The sequence below is a fragment of the Papio anubis genome, chromosome 12 (genome assembly GCF_008728515.1).
Source record: "Papio anubis isolate 15944 chromosome 12, Panubis1.0, whole genome shotgun sequence".
NCBI lineage: Eukaryota > Metazoa > Chordata > Mammalia > Primates > Cercopithecidae > Papio > Papio anubis.
The window spans coordinates 57,780,971-57,794,102 of NC_044987.1; the positions used below are offsets into that span (position 1 = coordinate 57,780,971).

At 38.6% G+C, this 13,132-nt stretch overlaps 1 protein-coding gene across 13 annotated transcripts in view; it reads right to left on the minus strand.

The window, feature by feature from the left end:
• The window catches only part of EMSY (EMSY transcriptional repressor, BRCA2 interacting), a 104,419-nt gene that overhangs the window by 53,360 nt on the left and 37,927 nt on the right, over nucleotides 1-13,132 (minus strand). For all 13 annotated transcript variants that reach the window (XM_021926340.2, XM_009186957.3, XM_021926341.2 and 10 more), the window contains one exon: nucleotides 1,929-2,183. In XM_021926340.2, the coding sequence (XP_021782032.1) occupies nucleotides 1,929-2,183 (255 nt within the window). The remainder of the gene's footprint in view (nucleotides 1-1,928; nucleotides 2,184-13,132) is intronic.

Below are 13,132 nucleotides of genomic sequence, written 5' to 3' on the forward strand. Positions count from 1 at the left end.
GTCTTACACAAAAAAATGAATAAAAATGAAAACAGCACATATTAAAATATGTGGAATGCAACTAACACAGTGCTGAGAGAAATTTGTGACAAATATCTTTACATAGATGGAATTAAATGCTAAGTAATTAGTAAAGACAGTATGTCTTGAATCAATAATTTAAGTTCACACCTCAAGAAATTAGAAGAGCAAAATAAACCCAAAGAAAGTAGGTCAGAAATAATAAAGATAACAAAATTAAAAACAGAAAAGCAAAGGAAAAATCAATGAAACAAAAATCTAATTCTTAAAAAATTCAATAAATTTTTGAATGCAATAAATAGCAAGTCTGACAAAGAAAGAGAAGATACAAACCACTAATATCAGAAATGAAAAAGGACATTAATATTGATCCTGTAGCCATTAAAAGAATAATAAGGAACTACTACAAACAAATTTACAATAAAAAATTTGACAACTTAGAAGAAATGGATCAATTCCTCAAAACCACAAACTATCAAAACCGAGATGAAACAGATAATCTGAAAAGTCCTATAACTAATAAAGAAATGGAAATCATCAATTAAAACCTTCTAAAAACAGAACTCTCCGGGCCCAGATGGCTTCACTGAAGAATTCTACTGAACATTTAAAGAATTAACATCAATCTTACACAGTCTTTTCCAAAAAACAGAAAGGAAATAAATACTTCCAAACTCATTTTATGAGGCCAGTATTACCCTGACCAGAATCAGACAAAGGCAGTATAAAATAAGGACACTATGGCCGGGCACAGTGGCTCACGCCTGTAATCTCAGCACTTTGGGAGGCTGAGGCAGGTGGATCACCTAAGGTCGGCAGTTTGAGACCAGCCTGACCAATATGGAGAAACTCCGTTTCTACTAAAAATACAAAATTAGCTGGGTGTGGTGGCACATGCCTGTAATCCCAGCTACTCAGGAGGCTGAGGCAGAAGAATAGCTTGAATCCAGGAGATGGAGGTTGCGGTGAGCCAAGATCGCACCATTGCACTCCAGCCTGGGCAATAAGAGCGAAACTCTGTCTCAAAAAACAAAACAAAACAAAACAAAAGTAATAAGAATACTACAGACCAAAATGTCTCATGAATAGTGAGACAAATTGAATCCAGCAATGTATTTAAAAAATTATATATCATGACCAAGTGGGATTTATTTCAAATACGCAAGGCTGGTTTAACAGAAAATCAATCAATATAATCCAGCATATCAATAGACTAAACAAGAAAAAACTTAACTGAACAGAAAAAGCACTTGACAAAATCTAACACTCACTCATAATAAAAACTCCCCAAAAACTAGTAGTAGAAGTGCACTCTGTCAACCGGATAAAGAGCATCTATAAAAAGCCTACAGCTGGTATCATACTTAATGGTGAAAGACTGAATGTTTTCTCCTTAAGATTAGGAACAAAGCAAGGATGTCCACTTCCCTCACTCTTTTTCATTCAGCATAGTATTGGAAGTTCTTGTCAATAAAATAAAACAAGAAAAAGAAATAAACAGTATATTGATTGGAAAAGAAGAAATAAAACTGTCCCTATTTACAGATGACACAGTTGTGTACACAGAAAATCCCAAGAAATCTATGTAAATACTTTGAGAACTAACAAGTGAGTTCAGCAAGGTCAAAGGATACAAGATCAACACTATTTTTATATACTAACAAAAAACATGTAGAAATTGAAATTAAAATCATAATACCAATTATAATCACGCCAAGAAAATGAAATGCTTAGGTACAAATCTAACAAAACATACACAGAATCTGTATGCTGAAAGCTGTAAAACATTGTTGAAAAAGTCAAAGACCTAAATAAATGAAGAGACATACCGTGTTCATGGACTGATAGACTCAAAAAACTGGTGAATAAAGAAGAATTACCATATCTTATAAACATTTTCCAGTTACCTGACTCCTGTTTGATTTGGATGGTAGGTTTAATACCAGGTGGCAAAGGAGACTGCTGAGGCTGTTGCTGATGAGATACTGGAGAAGGTTGGGCCACTTGTTGCTGTGTCTGCTGTTGCACTTGATATAACTGCTGCTTAGGAGACTGTTGATGTTGTTTAGGAAACTGCGCAAGAATCTGAGTTGGAGCACTCACTAAGCTTTTGGGGGAAGGAAGTCTGGTTGATGCCATTTTGATTGCTGATGTAGATACACCTGTAGAAAAGGAGTAAGGGAAAAGAGAATTTGATAGGAAAGCAAAATTAAAGTTACTTCTGGTTATCATAGTAGATAATAGTTTAAAGACTAGGGAAATCAACAAAAAGTACAATTTATTGAGCACCTAGTAAGTGTCAGATAAAATGTGTGGCACCTTACATATATGATATCTAGTCCTCAAACTCTGCAAGGGAAGTAACCATTGTTCTCAGATTTTAAAAACGAACTGATTTTCCCTTGGTGAAGAGTGAGAATGAAAGAAACAAATTATCAGACAGGATGTTCCCAGACCTGTCTCTTAACAGATTTTCTATTAGAAAATGTAGGTTCTCAATGTGAATAATATAAGAAAAAAGCAATTTTATTAATTTTTCCATCTTATTTATATGTTATATATTTTCAAATATTATTTTTCAGGTACTAATCAGTCAATTTAAACATAGTATCCATGAAATAACTCACATTCATCTTTTGAACAAGATAAACTCATTTCCTTTTCTCTGAGAATGGTAAAGAGGAAAAAAAATTTTAAATAAAAACAGAAAAAGTCATTTCTTAAGAACTCTGAATCATTAAATAATCACACGAAAAGTTGTAAATGGGCATACTCAACATATCCACAGCAAAAAGATTCTGATGATATGAGGTTCTTTTCAGTGGGATTCTAATATTAGCAAGCACACATAGGTAAGGAGTACTAGTAACTCACTAAAGATGTATGAGTTTCAGATATTCTTCCCTCTCCCAGTTTTTTCATCTGTAATTTTTCTGAATTCATCAACTATCTAAAAGGACTATTATCCATTAATAAGTTAATATTCCGAACTGAGAGAACCTGGAATATAACTCATCATATTAACTTTTTAAGCATGCTGAAACGATAAAAAGAAACTAACAGCCTAATTCTCAAGTATTTAGGATGTTTTTCACACCTTCCTCTACCACATCCCCACCATGACACATACACTGTCTTACAGAAAAGGTTTTAAATAATATCACGTTCATATGTACAATGTCTCTAGAGAATGATAAAGATGGAGGATGAAACTTGAGAAGTCACTATGACTCTCTAGACCTCAGCATCCTCATTTGTTGAATTTTTCCTTGCCCTGTGTCTCTAAGAGCTGTTGCGCAGATTAAGATCAATCACAGACTGAGGGACACTTTGAAAGGAGACAAGAAGGCCAGGCATGGCAACATGTACCTGTAGTCCCAGCTACTGAGGAGGCTGAGGTGGGAGGATCCCTTGAGCATAGGAGTTATAGACTGCAGTGAGCCATGATCATGCCACTATACTCCAGCTTACGTGCCAGAGTGAGACCCCCATCTCTTAAAAAAAAAAAAAAAAAAAAGAAGAACTCAGCTGGGCTGAGGTAGGAGTATGCAGATGTCAGAACCTGAGAGGAATGAGGACAGCATCTGCATAGGAGAGGAGGCAACAGCAGCAATGATGTGAGATTGGTTACATATCAGGAAACTGATAAATAAGTATATTCAAGAGAATAGAAGTTAGGTTTTTCACTATCAAAGAGAGAGAGGAAACAAATTAACATGCAATGTTTGATTGAAATTGGATGTATCACTATGAACTCAGCTTTTAATATATGAAAATACAGATGTACATGTGTTCACACACACCCACACACACCCCCCCCAGCAATGAGCATATCCAGCACCCATCTCTTAGCTTCTAATTATTACTTTCTACTATAAGAAACCAAGACTTCTTGAAAAAATGACTGATTCCAAGGCTGGAGTAGGAAAAGTATAAGATGAACCTGGTAAACCTAAAAGACATGTTTTCCCCTCTTTTGTAATTTCTTTAAAAGAAAATCACCTGTTTGAAGCAAAAAAATTAAGGCAATGTGAAGTTTATAAATATATATAGAATTAAAGTGTATGACAACCATAGCACAAGGAAGGGAGAGAGGAAATAGAAGTAGTCTTTTAAGATTCTAACACAATACATGAAATGGTATATTATTTCAAGGTAGACTGTTATACATTGAAAATGCATACTGTAAGCTCTAAAGCTGGATTCTCAACAAATAGTAATTTTTCTGCCTCTCTTCATCCCACAGGATATCTGACAATCACTGGAGACATTTTTTATTTTCATAACAGAGGTGAGGGGGCATATGCTACCAGCACCTAGTGGGTAGAGGTCAGGTCTATAATGCACAGGTCAGCCTCAAGAACAAAAAATTATCTGGTCCAAAATGTCAACAATATGGAGGTTGAAAACCCTTCTCTAGAGCAACTTTTTTTTTTTTAAGTGTAGCTACCGAGTGGAGGAAATAAAATGGAATCCTTAAAAAAAAAATCAATAAATCTAAAAGAAGACTGGAAAAGAGAGGAAAAGGAACAAGGAACATGACAAATAAAAACAATTGTCAAGATGACAGACTTAGCCGGGCGCAGTGGCTCACGCCTGTAATCCCAACACTTTGGGAGGCCGAGGCGGGCGGATCACGAGGTCAGGAGATCGAGACCATCCTGGCTAACACAGTGAAACCCCGTCTCTACTGAAAAATACAAAACATTAGCCGGGCGTGGTGGCGGCACCTGTAGTCCCAGCTACTCGAAAGGCTGAGGCAGGAGAATGGCGTGATCCCGGGAGGCGGAGCTTGCAGTGAGCTGAGATCACACCACTGCACTCCAGCCTGGGCGACAGAGCGAGACTCCGTCTCAAAAAAAAAGAAAAAAAAAAAAAAAAGATGACAGACTTAAACTCAATCCTACTGATAATTAACATTAAATGTAAATGGACTACACCTTCCAATTAAAGGTCAGAGATTATCAGACTGGAAAAAAAGACCTAACTATACAATGTTCATAAGAGATATATTTTAAATACAAAGGCACAGATGGGTTAAGAATACAATAATGAAAAAAAGATACATCAAGTAGGCCGGGCACGGTGGCTCACGCCTTTAATACCAGCACTTTCGGAGGCCGAGGTGGACGGATCACCAGAGGTCAGGAGTTTGAGACCAGCCTGGCCAACACGGTGAAACCCCCACTCTACTAAAAATACAAAAATTAGCCAGGCGTGGTGGTGCACGCCCATAATCCCAGCTACTCAGGAGGCTGAGGCAGGAGAATTGCTGGAACCTAGGAGGCGGAGGTTGCAGTGAGCCAAAATCACGCCACTGCACTCCTAGACCAAGACTCCGTCTCAAAAAAAAAAAAAAAAAAGATACATCAGGCAAACAGTAATCATAAGAAAGCTGGAGTGGCTATATTAACATCAGAAAAGGCGGACATGGAAACACTGGTCATAACATCAAGGGTTACCAGAGATAAAGAGGAATGGTTCATAATGAAAAGGGGGTTAATTCATCAAGAAGACAAAATAATCCTAAGTGTATGTGTATAAAAACTGACAGAATTAAAGAGAGAAATGTACAAAGCCACAAATATAGCTAGAGATTTTTACACTTCTCTTTCAGTAACTGACATAACAAGTAGACCAAAAAAAAAAAAGTGAAAACAAGAAGAATCTGATCAAGTCCATCAACGAAGTAACATGGACATGCACAGAACCAAATGAAAAGTCAATTGTTCTAAAACCATTTACTAAATAATCGAATGCAGCATACACTCTTGGTTGCCTGTCTAATTTCCTTTCTCCTCTTTTCTAATAGAACCTGTTTTCTTTCCTGAAGAATCCACAAGGCATTGGCATATACTTTCAGAGGGCTGGCCCTAAGCCAGTCATACAGGCAATTCCTAATTGATCTAAGCTAGTCATGGTGGCCCCATTACTTTTGCAAAGAACTAGTTTAGGTAGGACATATGACACAGTTTTGGCCAGCATACCATAAAGAGAATCTCATGGAAGACTTCTGGGAAAGATTTTTTCTTTCCTAAGATAGACCCACAGAAGGCGATTGTCTCTTTTTTCTCTCACATTGTCACAGCTGGATGTAGTACCTGAAATGTACTCAACTTGCCCAGGATGAGAATTACCCAAGAGAAAAGCCAATATACCAAGAAAAGCAAAGAGAAAGGTGAAAATAAATTCCTTGATGGCTCAAAACTTGAGCCTCCCTTCTGGACTTCTGGTTTTGTGAGATAATAAATTTTATTGTGAAAAACCAATCACTCGATCAATGCAGATTTATGTAAAGATATTCATTCAATCACATCATATTTTGCAAGTAAGTTTAGATATTAACAATCCATATAAGAATCTCCAGATCTAGCTAAAAAATAAAAAAGCATAAATAATCCATGGACTCTGCAACAATAACTTTATTAAACTTTGTTTTTGTTTTTGAGACAGTCTTGTTTTAATGCCCAGGCTAGAGTGCAGTGGCACAATCATAGCTCAATGCAGCCTCCAAATCCTGGGCTCAAGCAGTCCTCCTGACTCAGGCTTCCTGAGTAGCTGGGACTACAGGTGCATACCACCACGCCTGGCTAATTTTTGTATTTTTTGTAGAGATGAGGTCATGCTACGTTGCCCAGGCTGATGTTGAACAAACAACGCTCCCTCTTTGGCCTCCCAAAGTGCTGGGATTACAGGCATGAACCAATGTACCCAGCCTAAATTTATGAAACATTTAAATGCACACAAAAAAATGGGCTACTGTGAATATCACTGAAACAAAGATATTAATGTTTGTTTCTCCATGTTTGGAAGAACTGTGGTTCAGGCTACACTGGTAATTTTGAATAAATATGAAATACTCAGAGTTTTTAACATGAGCCCTAGAGAAATATGAAGTTCAAAGAACATTTTTGAAAAAGCCATGTAAGTGAAGGGGAAAGATAATGCATAAATGTTAAAAACATTACCTGTGTTTTGTGTTATACCCATAGATATTAAAGAAAAAAATCAGGTGTAAAATGATATAAAGTTTGAGTATCACTTATCCAAAATGTTTGGGACGAGAAGTGTTTCATATTTTGAATCTTTTCCAGATTTGGGAATATCTCCATAGGCATAACAAGGTATCTCGGGAATGTGACCCAAGTCGAAACATGAAAATCATTTATATTTCACATAAACCTTATACACAGCCTGAAGATAAACTTTATAAAATATTTTAAATAATTTTGTGCAAGGTTTGTATACACTGAACCACCAGAAAGCAAAGGTGTCACTATCTTGGGCACCCATGTGGACAATCTGTGGTTGTTAGGTATCATCACCATTCCTGACTCTAAACTTGTATGCCACTGATAAGCAATCATTTTCTTACACTTATTTACATGTAAGTATCTAACAGTAAAAAAATATTACATACTACTGATACAGTTAAAAAATAATTATGTTCAGGGTAACCTAGCAGCACAGTAGTATCACCGGAACACAGTATTATCACCGGAATCAGCTGTTAAACAAGAGCAAGAACAAATAAAGACAGGCTTTCAGTCTACATCTGATGTTGTGTTTTGATTAAAAGGCTACTGTATCCTGTTTCTATTTCTGTGTTTGTTTTTAGGTAATAAGAAGCATCAGAAGCAGATGAGAGACCAGGAGACTCTGTTGCCCAGGCTGCAGTGCAGTGGTGCGATCTCTGCTCACTGCAAGCTCCGCCTCCTGGGCTCACGCCATTCTCCTGCCTCAGCCTCCTAAGTAGCTGGGACTACAGGCACCCACCACCATGCCCAGCTAATTTTTTGTACTTTGTTTAGTAGAGTTGGGGTTTCACCATGTTAGCCAGGATGGTCTCCATCTCCTGGACAAATGATCCGCCTGCCTCGCCTCCCAAAGGGCTGGGATTACAGGCTTGAGCCACCGCACCCAGCCTCATCTGTCTCATTAACAACAGTTTTTGCTTTAGAATTTTCTCTCTGATTGTATAAACTGACATGATTTCTTACTCTGTTATAAATGAACACTGCTCTAGTCCTTCAGTAAGATCATCACACATTTTCACCATCTCATGTATAGGCCTTTTTTCTGCAGTGTTAATGTCATCTTCATCATCACTATTATGACCACCTTGATTCAGATCCATTTTGGCTATTTCACTATCAGTCAACTGGAGTAAGTGGAGCCTCATTATGATGTTAAAAACTTCTTAAATATCCACTTCAGCCACCTTCCAGACAGACTCTGAAGGTATATTTTTTTTGCAAATATTAGGAGGAGAGGTCAGACATCATTTTTTTTCTAATCTGACATACAAGATCCTTCAAAGTCACTACTTTGATCATAATCACTAAACATAGTCCCAGGTCAGAGGTTGTGCCAGGCATGCACAACTGTGTTTTTAGATACTATGTTCCAAGCACTGGCAACAGCATATATGGTATCCTTCAATTTAAACTCTTGTTGAAAATCTTCCACATTCATGCCTCTGTTCACTGCTGTTATGTTAGCATGCTGTTCAAGAAAGCATTTTTTTTTATTACTATATTTTAAGTTCTGGGACAGATGTGCAGAACATGCAGGTTTGTCACATAGGTATACACACGCCATGGTGCTTTGCTGCACCCAACAACCTGTCATCTACATTAGTTATTTCTCCTAATGCTATGCCTCCCCTTTCCCCCTACCCCCAATAGGCCCCAGTGTTGTGATGTTCCCCTCCCTGTGTCCATGTGTTCTCATTGCTCAACTCCACTTATGAGTGAGAACATGTAGTGTTTGGTTTTCTGCTCCTGTGTTAGTTTGTTGAGAATGATGGCTTCCAGCTTCATCCATGTTCCTGCAAAGGACATGAAATCATCATCTTTTATGGCTGCATAGTATTCCATGGTGTATATGTGCCACACTTTTTTTATCCAGTCTACCACTGATGGGCATTTGGTGTGGTTCCAAGTCTTTGCTACTGTGAACAGGGCTGCAATAAACATACATGTGCATGCGTCTTTATAGAAGAATGATGTATAATCCTTTGGGTATATGCCCGGTAATGGGATTGCTGAGTCAAATGGTATTTCTGGTTCTAGATCCTTGAGGAATCGCCACACCGTCTTCCACAATCATTGAACTAATTTACACTCCCACCAACAGGATAAAGTGTTCCGATTTCTCCACATTGACTTCCTCTCTTCCTATTTGAATACCCTTTGTTGAATACCCTTTATTTCTTTCTCTTGCCTGATTGCCCTAGCCAGAACTTCCAATACTATATTGACTAGGAGTGGTGAGAGAAGGCATTCTTGTCCTGTGACGATTTTCAAAGGGAGTGCTTCCAGCTTTTGCCCATTCAGTATGATATTGGCTGTGGGTTTGTCATAAATAGCTCTTATTTTGAGATACGTTCCATCAATACCTAGTTTATTGAGAGTTTTTAGCATGAAGGGGTGTTGAATTTTATCAAAGGCCTTTTCTGTATCTATTGAGATAAGCATGTGGTTTTTGTCATTGGTTCTGTCTATGTGATGGATTACGTTTATTGATTTGCATATGTTGAATCAGCCTTGCATCCCAGGGATAAAGCCAGTTTGTGGTTGATAAGCTTTTTGATGTGCTGTTGGATTCAGTTTCCCAGTATTTTATTGAGGATTTTTTCATTGATATTCATCAGGGATATTGGCCTGAAATTTTCTTTTTGTTGTGTCTCTGCTGGGTTTTGGTATCAGAATGATGCTGGCCTCATAAAATGAGTTACAAAGGAGTCTCTCTTTTTCTATTGTTTGGAATAGCTTCAGAAGGAATGGTACCTGCTCCTCTTTGTACCTCTGGTAGAATTTGGCTGCGAATCTGTCTGGTCCTGGGCTTTTTTTGGTTGGTAGGCTATTAATTACTGCCTTAGTTTCACAACTTGTTATTGGTCTATTCAGGGATTTGACTTCTTCCTGGTTTAGTCTTGGTAGGGAGTATGTGTCCAGGAATTTATCCACTTCTTCTAGGTTTTTTTTTTTTTTTTTTTGAGACGGAGTTTTGCTCTTGTTACCCAGGCTGGAGTGCAATGATGCAGTCTCCACAACCTCCACCTCCCAGGTTCAAGCAATTCTCCTGCCTCAGCCTCCCGAGTAGCAGGGATTACAGGCATGTGCCACCGTGCCTGCCTAATTTTTTGTATTTTTAGTAGAGACGGGGTTTCTCCATGTTGGTCAGGCTGGTCTCAAACTCCTGACCTCAGGTGATCCACCCGTCTTGGCCTCCCAAAATGCTGGGATTACAGGCATGAGCCACCGTGCTTGGCCTTCTTCTAGATTTTCAAGTTTATTTGCGTAGAGGTGTTTATAGTATTCTCTGATAGTAGCTTGTATTTCTGTGGGATCAGTGGTAATAACCTCTTTATCATTTTTTATTGTGTCTATTTGATTCTTCTCTCTTTTCTTCTTTATTAGTCTGGTTAGTTGTCTTTCTATCTTGTTAATCTTTTCAAAACAGCAGCTCCTGGATTCATTGATTTTTTCAAGGGTTTTTTGTGTCTCTATGTCCTTCAGTTCTCCTCTTAGTTATTTCTTGACTTCTGCTAGCTTTTGAATTTGTTTGCTCTTGCTTCTCTAGTTCTCTTAATTATGATGTTAGGGTGTCAATTTTAGATCTTTCCTGCTTTCTCCTGTGGACAGTTAGTGCTACAAATTTCCCTCTAAACACTGCTTTAGCTGTGTCCCAGAGATTCTGGTATGTTGTGTCTTTGTTCTTATTGGTTTCAAAGAATTTATTTATTTCTGCCTTAATTTTGTTATTTACCCAGTAGTCACTCAGGAGCAGTTCAGCAGAAACTGCACTCAGTTGTTCAGTTTCCATGTAGTTGTGCGGGTTTGAGTGAGTTTCTTAATCCTGAGTTATAATTTGATTGCACTGTGGTCTGAGAGACTGTTTGTTAACGATTTCTGTTCTTTTGCATTTGCTGAGAAGTGTTTTACTTCCAATTATGTGGTCAATTTTAAAATGAGTGTGATGTGATGCTGAGAAGAATGTATATTCTGTTGATTTGGGGTGGAGAGTTCTGTAGATGTCTATTAGGTCCACTTGGTCCAAGGCTGAGTTCAAGTCCTGAATATCCTTGTTAATTTTCTGTCACCGTTGATCTGTCCTAATATTGACAGTGGGGTGTTAAAGTCCCACTATTATTGTGTGGGAGTCTAAGTCTCTTTGTAGGTCTCAAGATCTTGCTTTATGAATCTAGATTGCTCCTGTTGGGTGCATATATATTTAGGATGGTTAGCTCTTGTTGCATTGATCCCTTTACCATCATGTAATGTCCTTATTTGTCTTTTGTGATCTTTGTTGGTTTAAAATCTGTTTTATCAGAGACTAAGATTGTAATCCTTGCTTTTTTTTTGCTTTCCATTTGTTCGGTAACTATTCCTTCATCCCTTTATTTTGAGCCTATGTGTATCTTTCACATGGGATGGGTCTTGGGAATACAGCACACCGATCAGTCTTGACTCTTTATCCAATTTACTAGTCTGTGTTTTTGGGGCATTTAGCCTGTTTACATTTAAGGTTAATATTGTTATGTGTGAATCTGATCCTGTCATTATGATGCCAGGTGGTTATTTTGTCCGTTAGTTGATACAGTTTCTTCACAGTGTCAATGGTCTTTACAATTTGGTATGTTTTTCCAGTGGCTGGTACTGGTTTTTCCTTTCCATATTTGGTGCTTCCTTCAGGAGTTCTTGTAAGGTGGGCCTGGTGGTGACAAAATCTCTCAGCATTTGCTTGTCTGTGAAGGATTTTATTTCTCCTTCGCTTATGAAGCTTAGTTTAGCTGGATATGAAATTCTGGGTTGAAAATTCTTTTAAGAATATTCAATTTTGGCTCCCACTCTCTTCTGGCTTGTAGGGTTTCTGCAGAGAGATCCGCTGTTCGTCTGATGGGCTTCCCTTTGTGGGTAACCCTACCTTTCGCTCTGGCTGCCCTTAACATTTTTTCCTTCATTTCAACCTTGGTAAATCTGACGATTATGTGTCTTGGGGTTGCTCTTCTCGAGGAGTATCTCTGTGGTGTTCTCTGTATTTCCTGAATTTGAATGTTGGCCTGTCTTGCTAGGTTGGGGAAGTTCTCCTGGATAATACTCTTCAAGTGTTTTCCAACTTGGTTCCATTCTCCCCGTCACTTTCAGGTACACCAATCAAACGTAGGTTTGGTCTTTTCACATAGTCCCATATTTCTTGGAGGCTTTGTTCATTCATCTTTTTTCTCTAATCTTGTCTTCACGCTTCATTTCATTAAGTTGATCTTCAATCTCTGATATCCTTTCTCCTGCTTGATTGATTCGGCTATTGATACTTGTGTATGCTTCACAAAGTTCTCGTGCTGTGTTTTTCAGCTCCATCAGGTCATTTATGTTTTTCTCTAAACTGATTATTCTAATTAGAAATTCCCCTAACCTTTTTTCAAGGTTCTTAGCTTCCTCGCATTGGGTTAGAACATGCTCCTTTAGCTCGGAGAGGTTTGTTAATACCCACCTTCTGAAGCCTACTTCTGTCAATTCGTCAAACTCATTCTCCGTCCAGTTTTGTTCCTTTGCTGGTGAGGAGTTGTGATCCTTTGGAGGAGAAGAGGCGTTCTGGTTTTTGGAATTTTCAGCCTTTCTGTGCTGGTTTTTCCTCATCTTCATGGAATTATCTACCTTTCGTCTTTGATGTTGGCGACTTTTAGATGGGGTTTCTGTGTGGACGTCCTTTTTGTTGATGTTGATGCTATTCCTTTCTGTCTGTTAGTTTTCCTGCTAACACCCAGGCCCCTCTGCTGCAGGTCTGCTGGAGTTTGCTGGAGGTACACTCCAGACCCTGTTTGCCTGGGTATCACCAGCGGAGGCTGCAGAATAGCAAAGATCGCTGCCTGTTCCTTCCCCTGGAGGCTTTGTCCCAGAGGGGCACCTGCCAGATGCCAGCCAGAGCTCTCCTGTATGAGGTGTCTATCAACCCCTGCTGTGAGGTTTCTCCCAGTTAGGAGGCACGGAAGTCAGGGACCCACTTGAGGAGGCAGTGTTCTGCTGGGAGATCTGCTGCTCTCGAGTGTTCTGAGAGCTCGAGTGTTCTGCTGGGAGATCTGCTGCTCTCTTCAGACCTGGTAAGC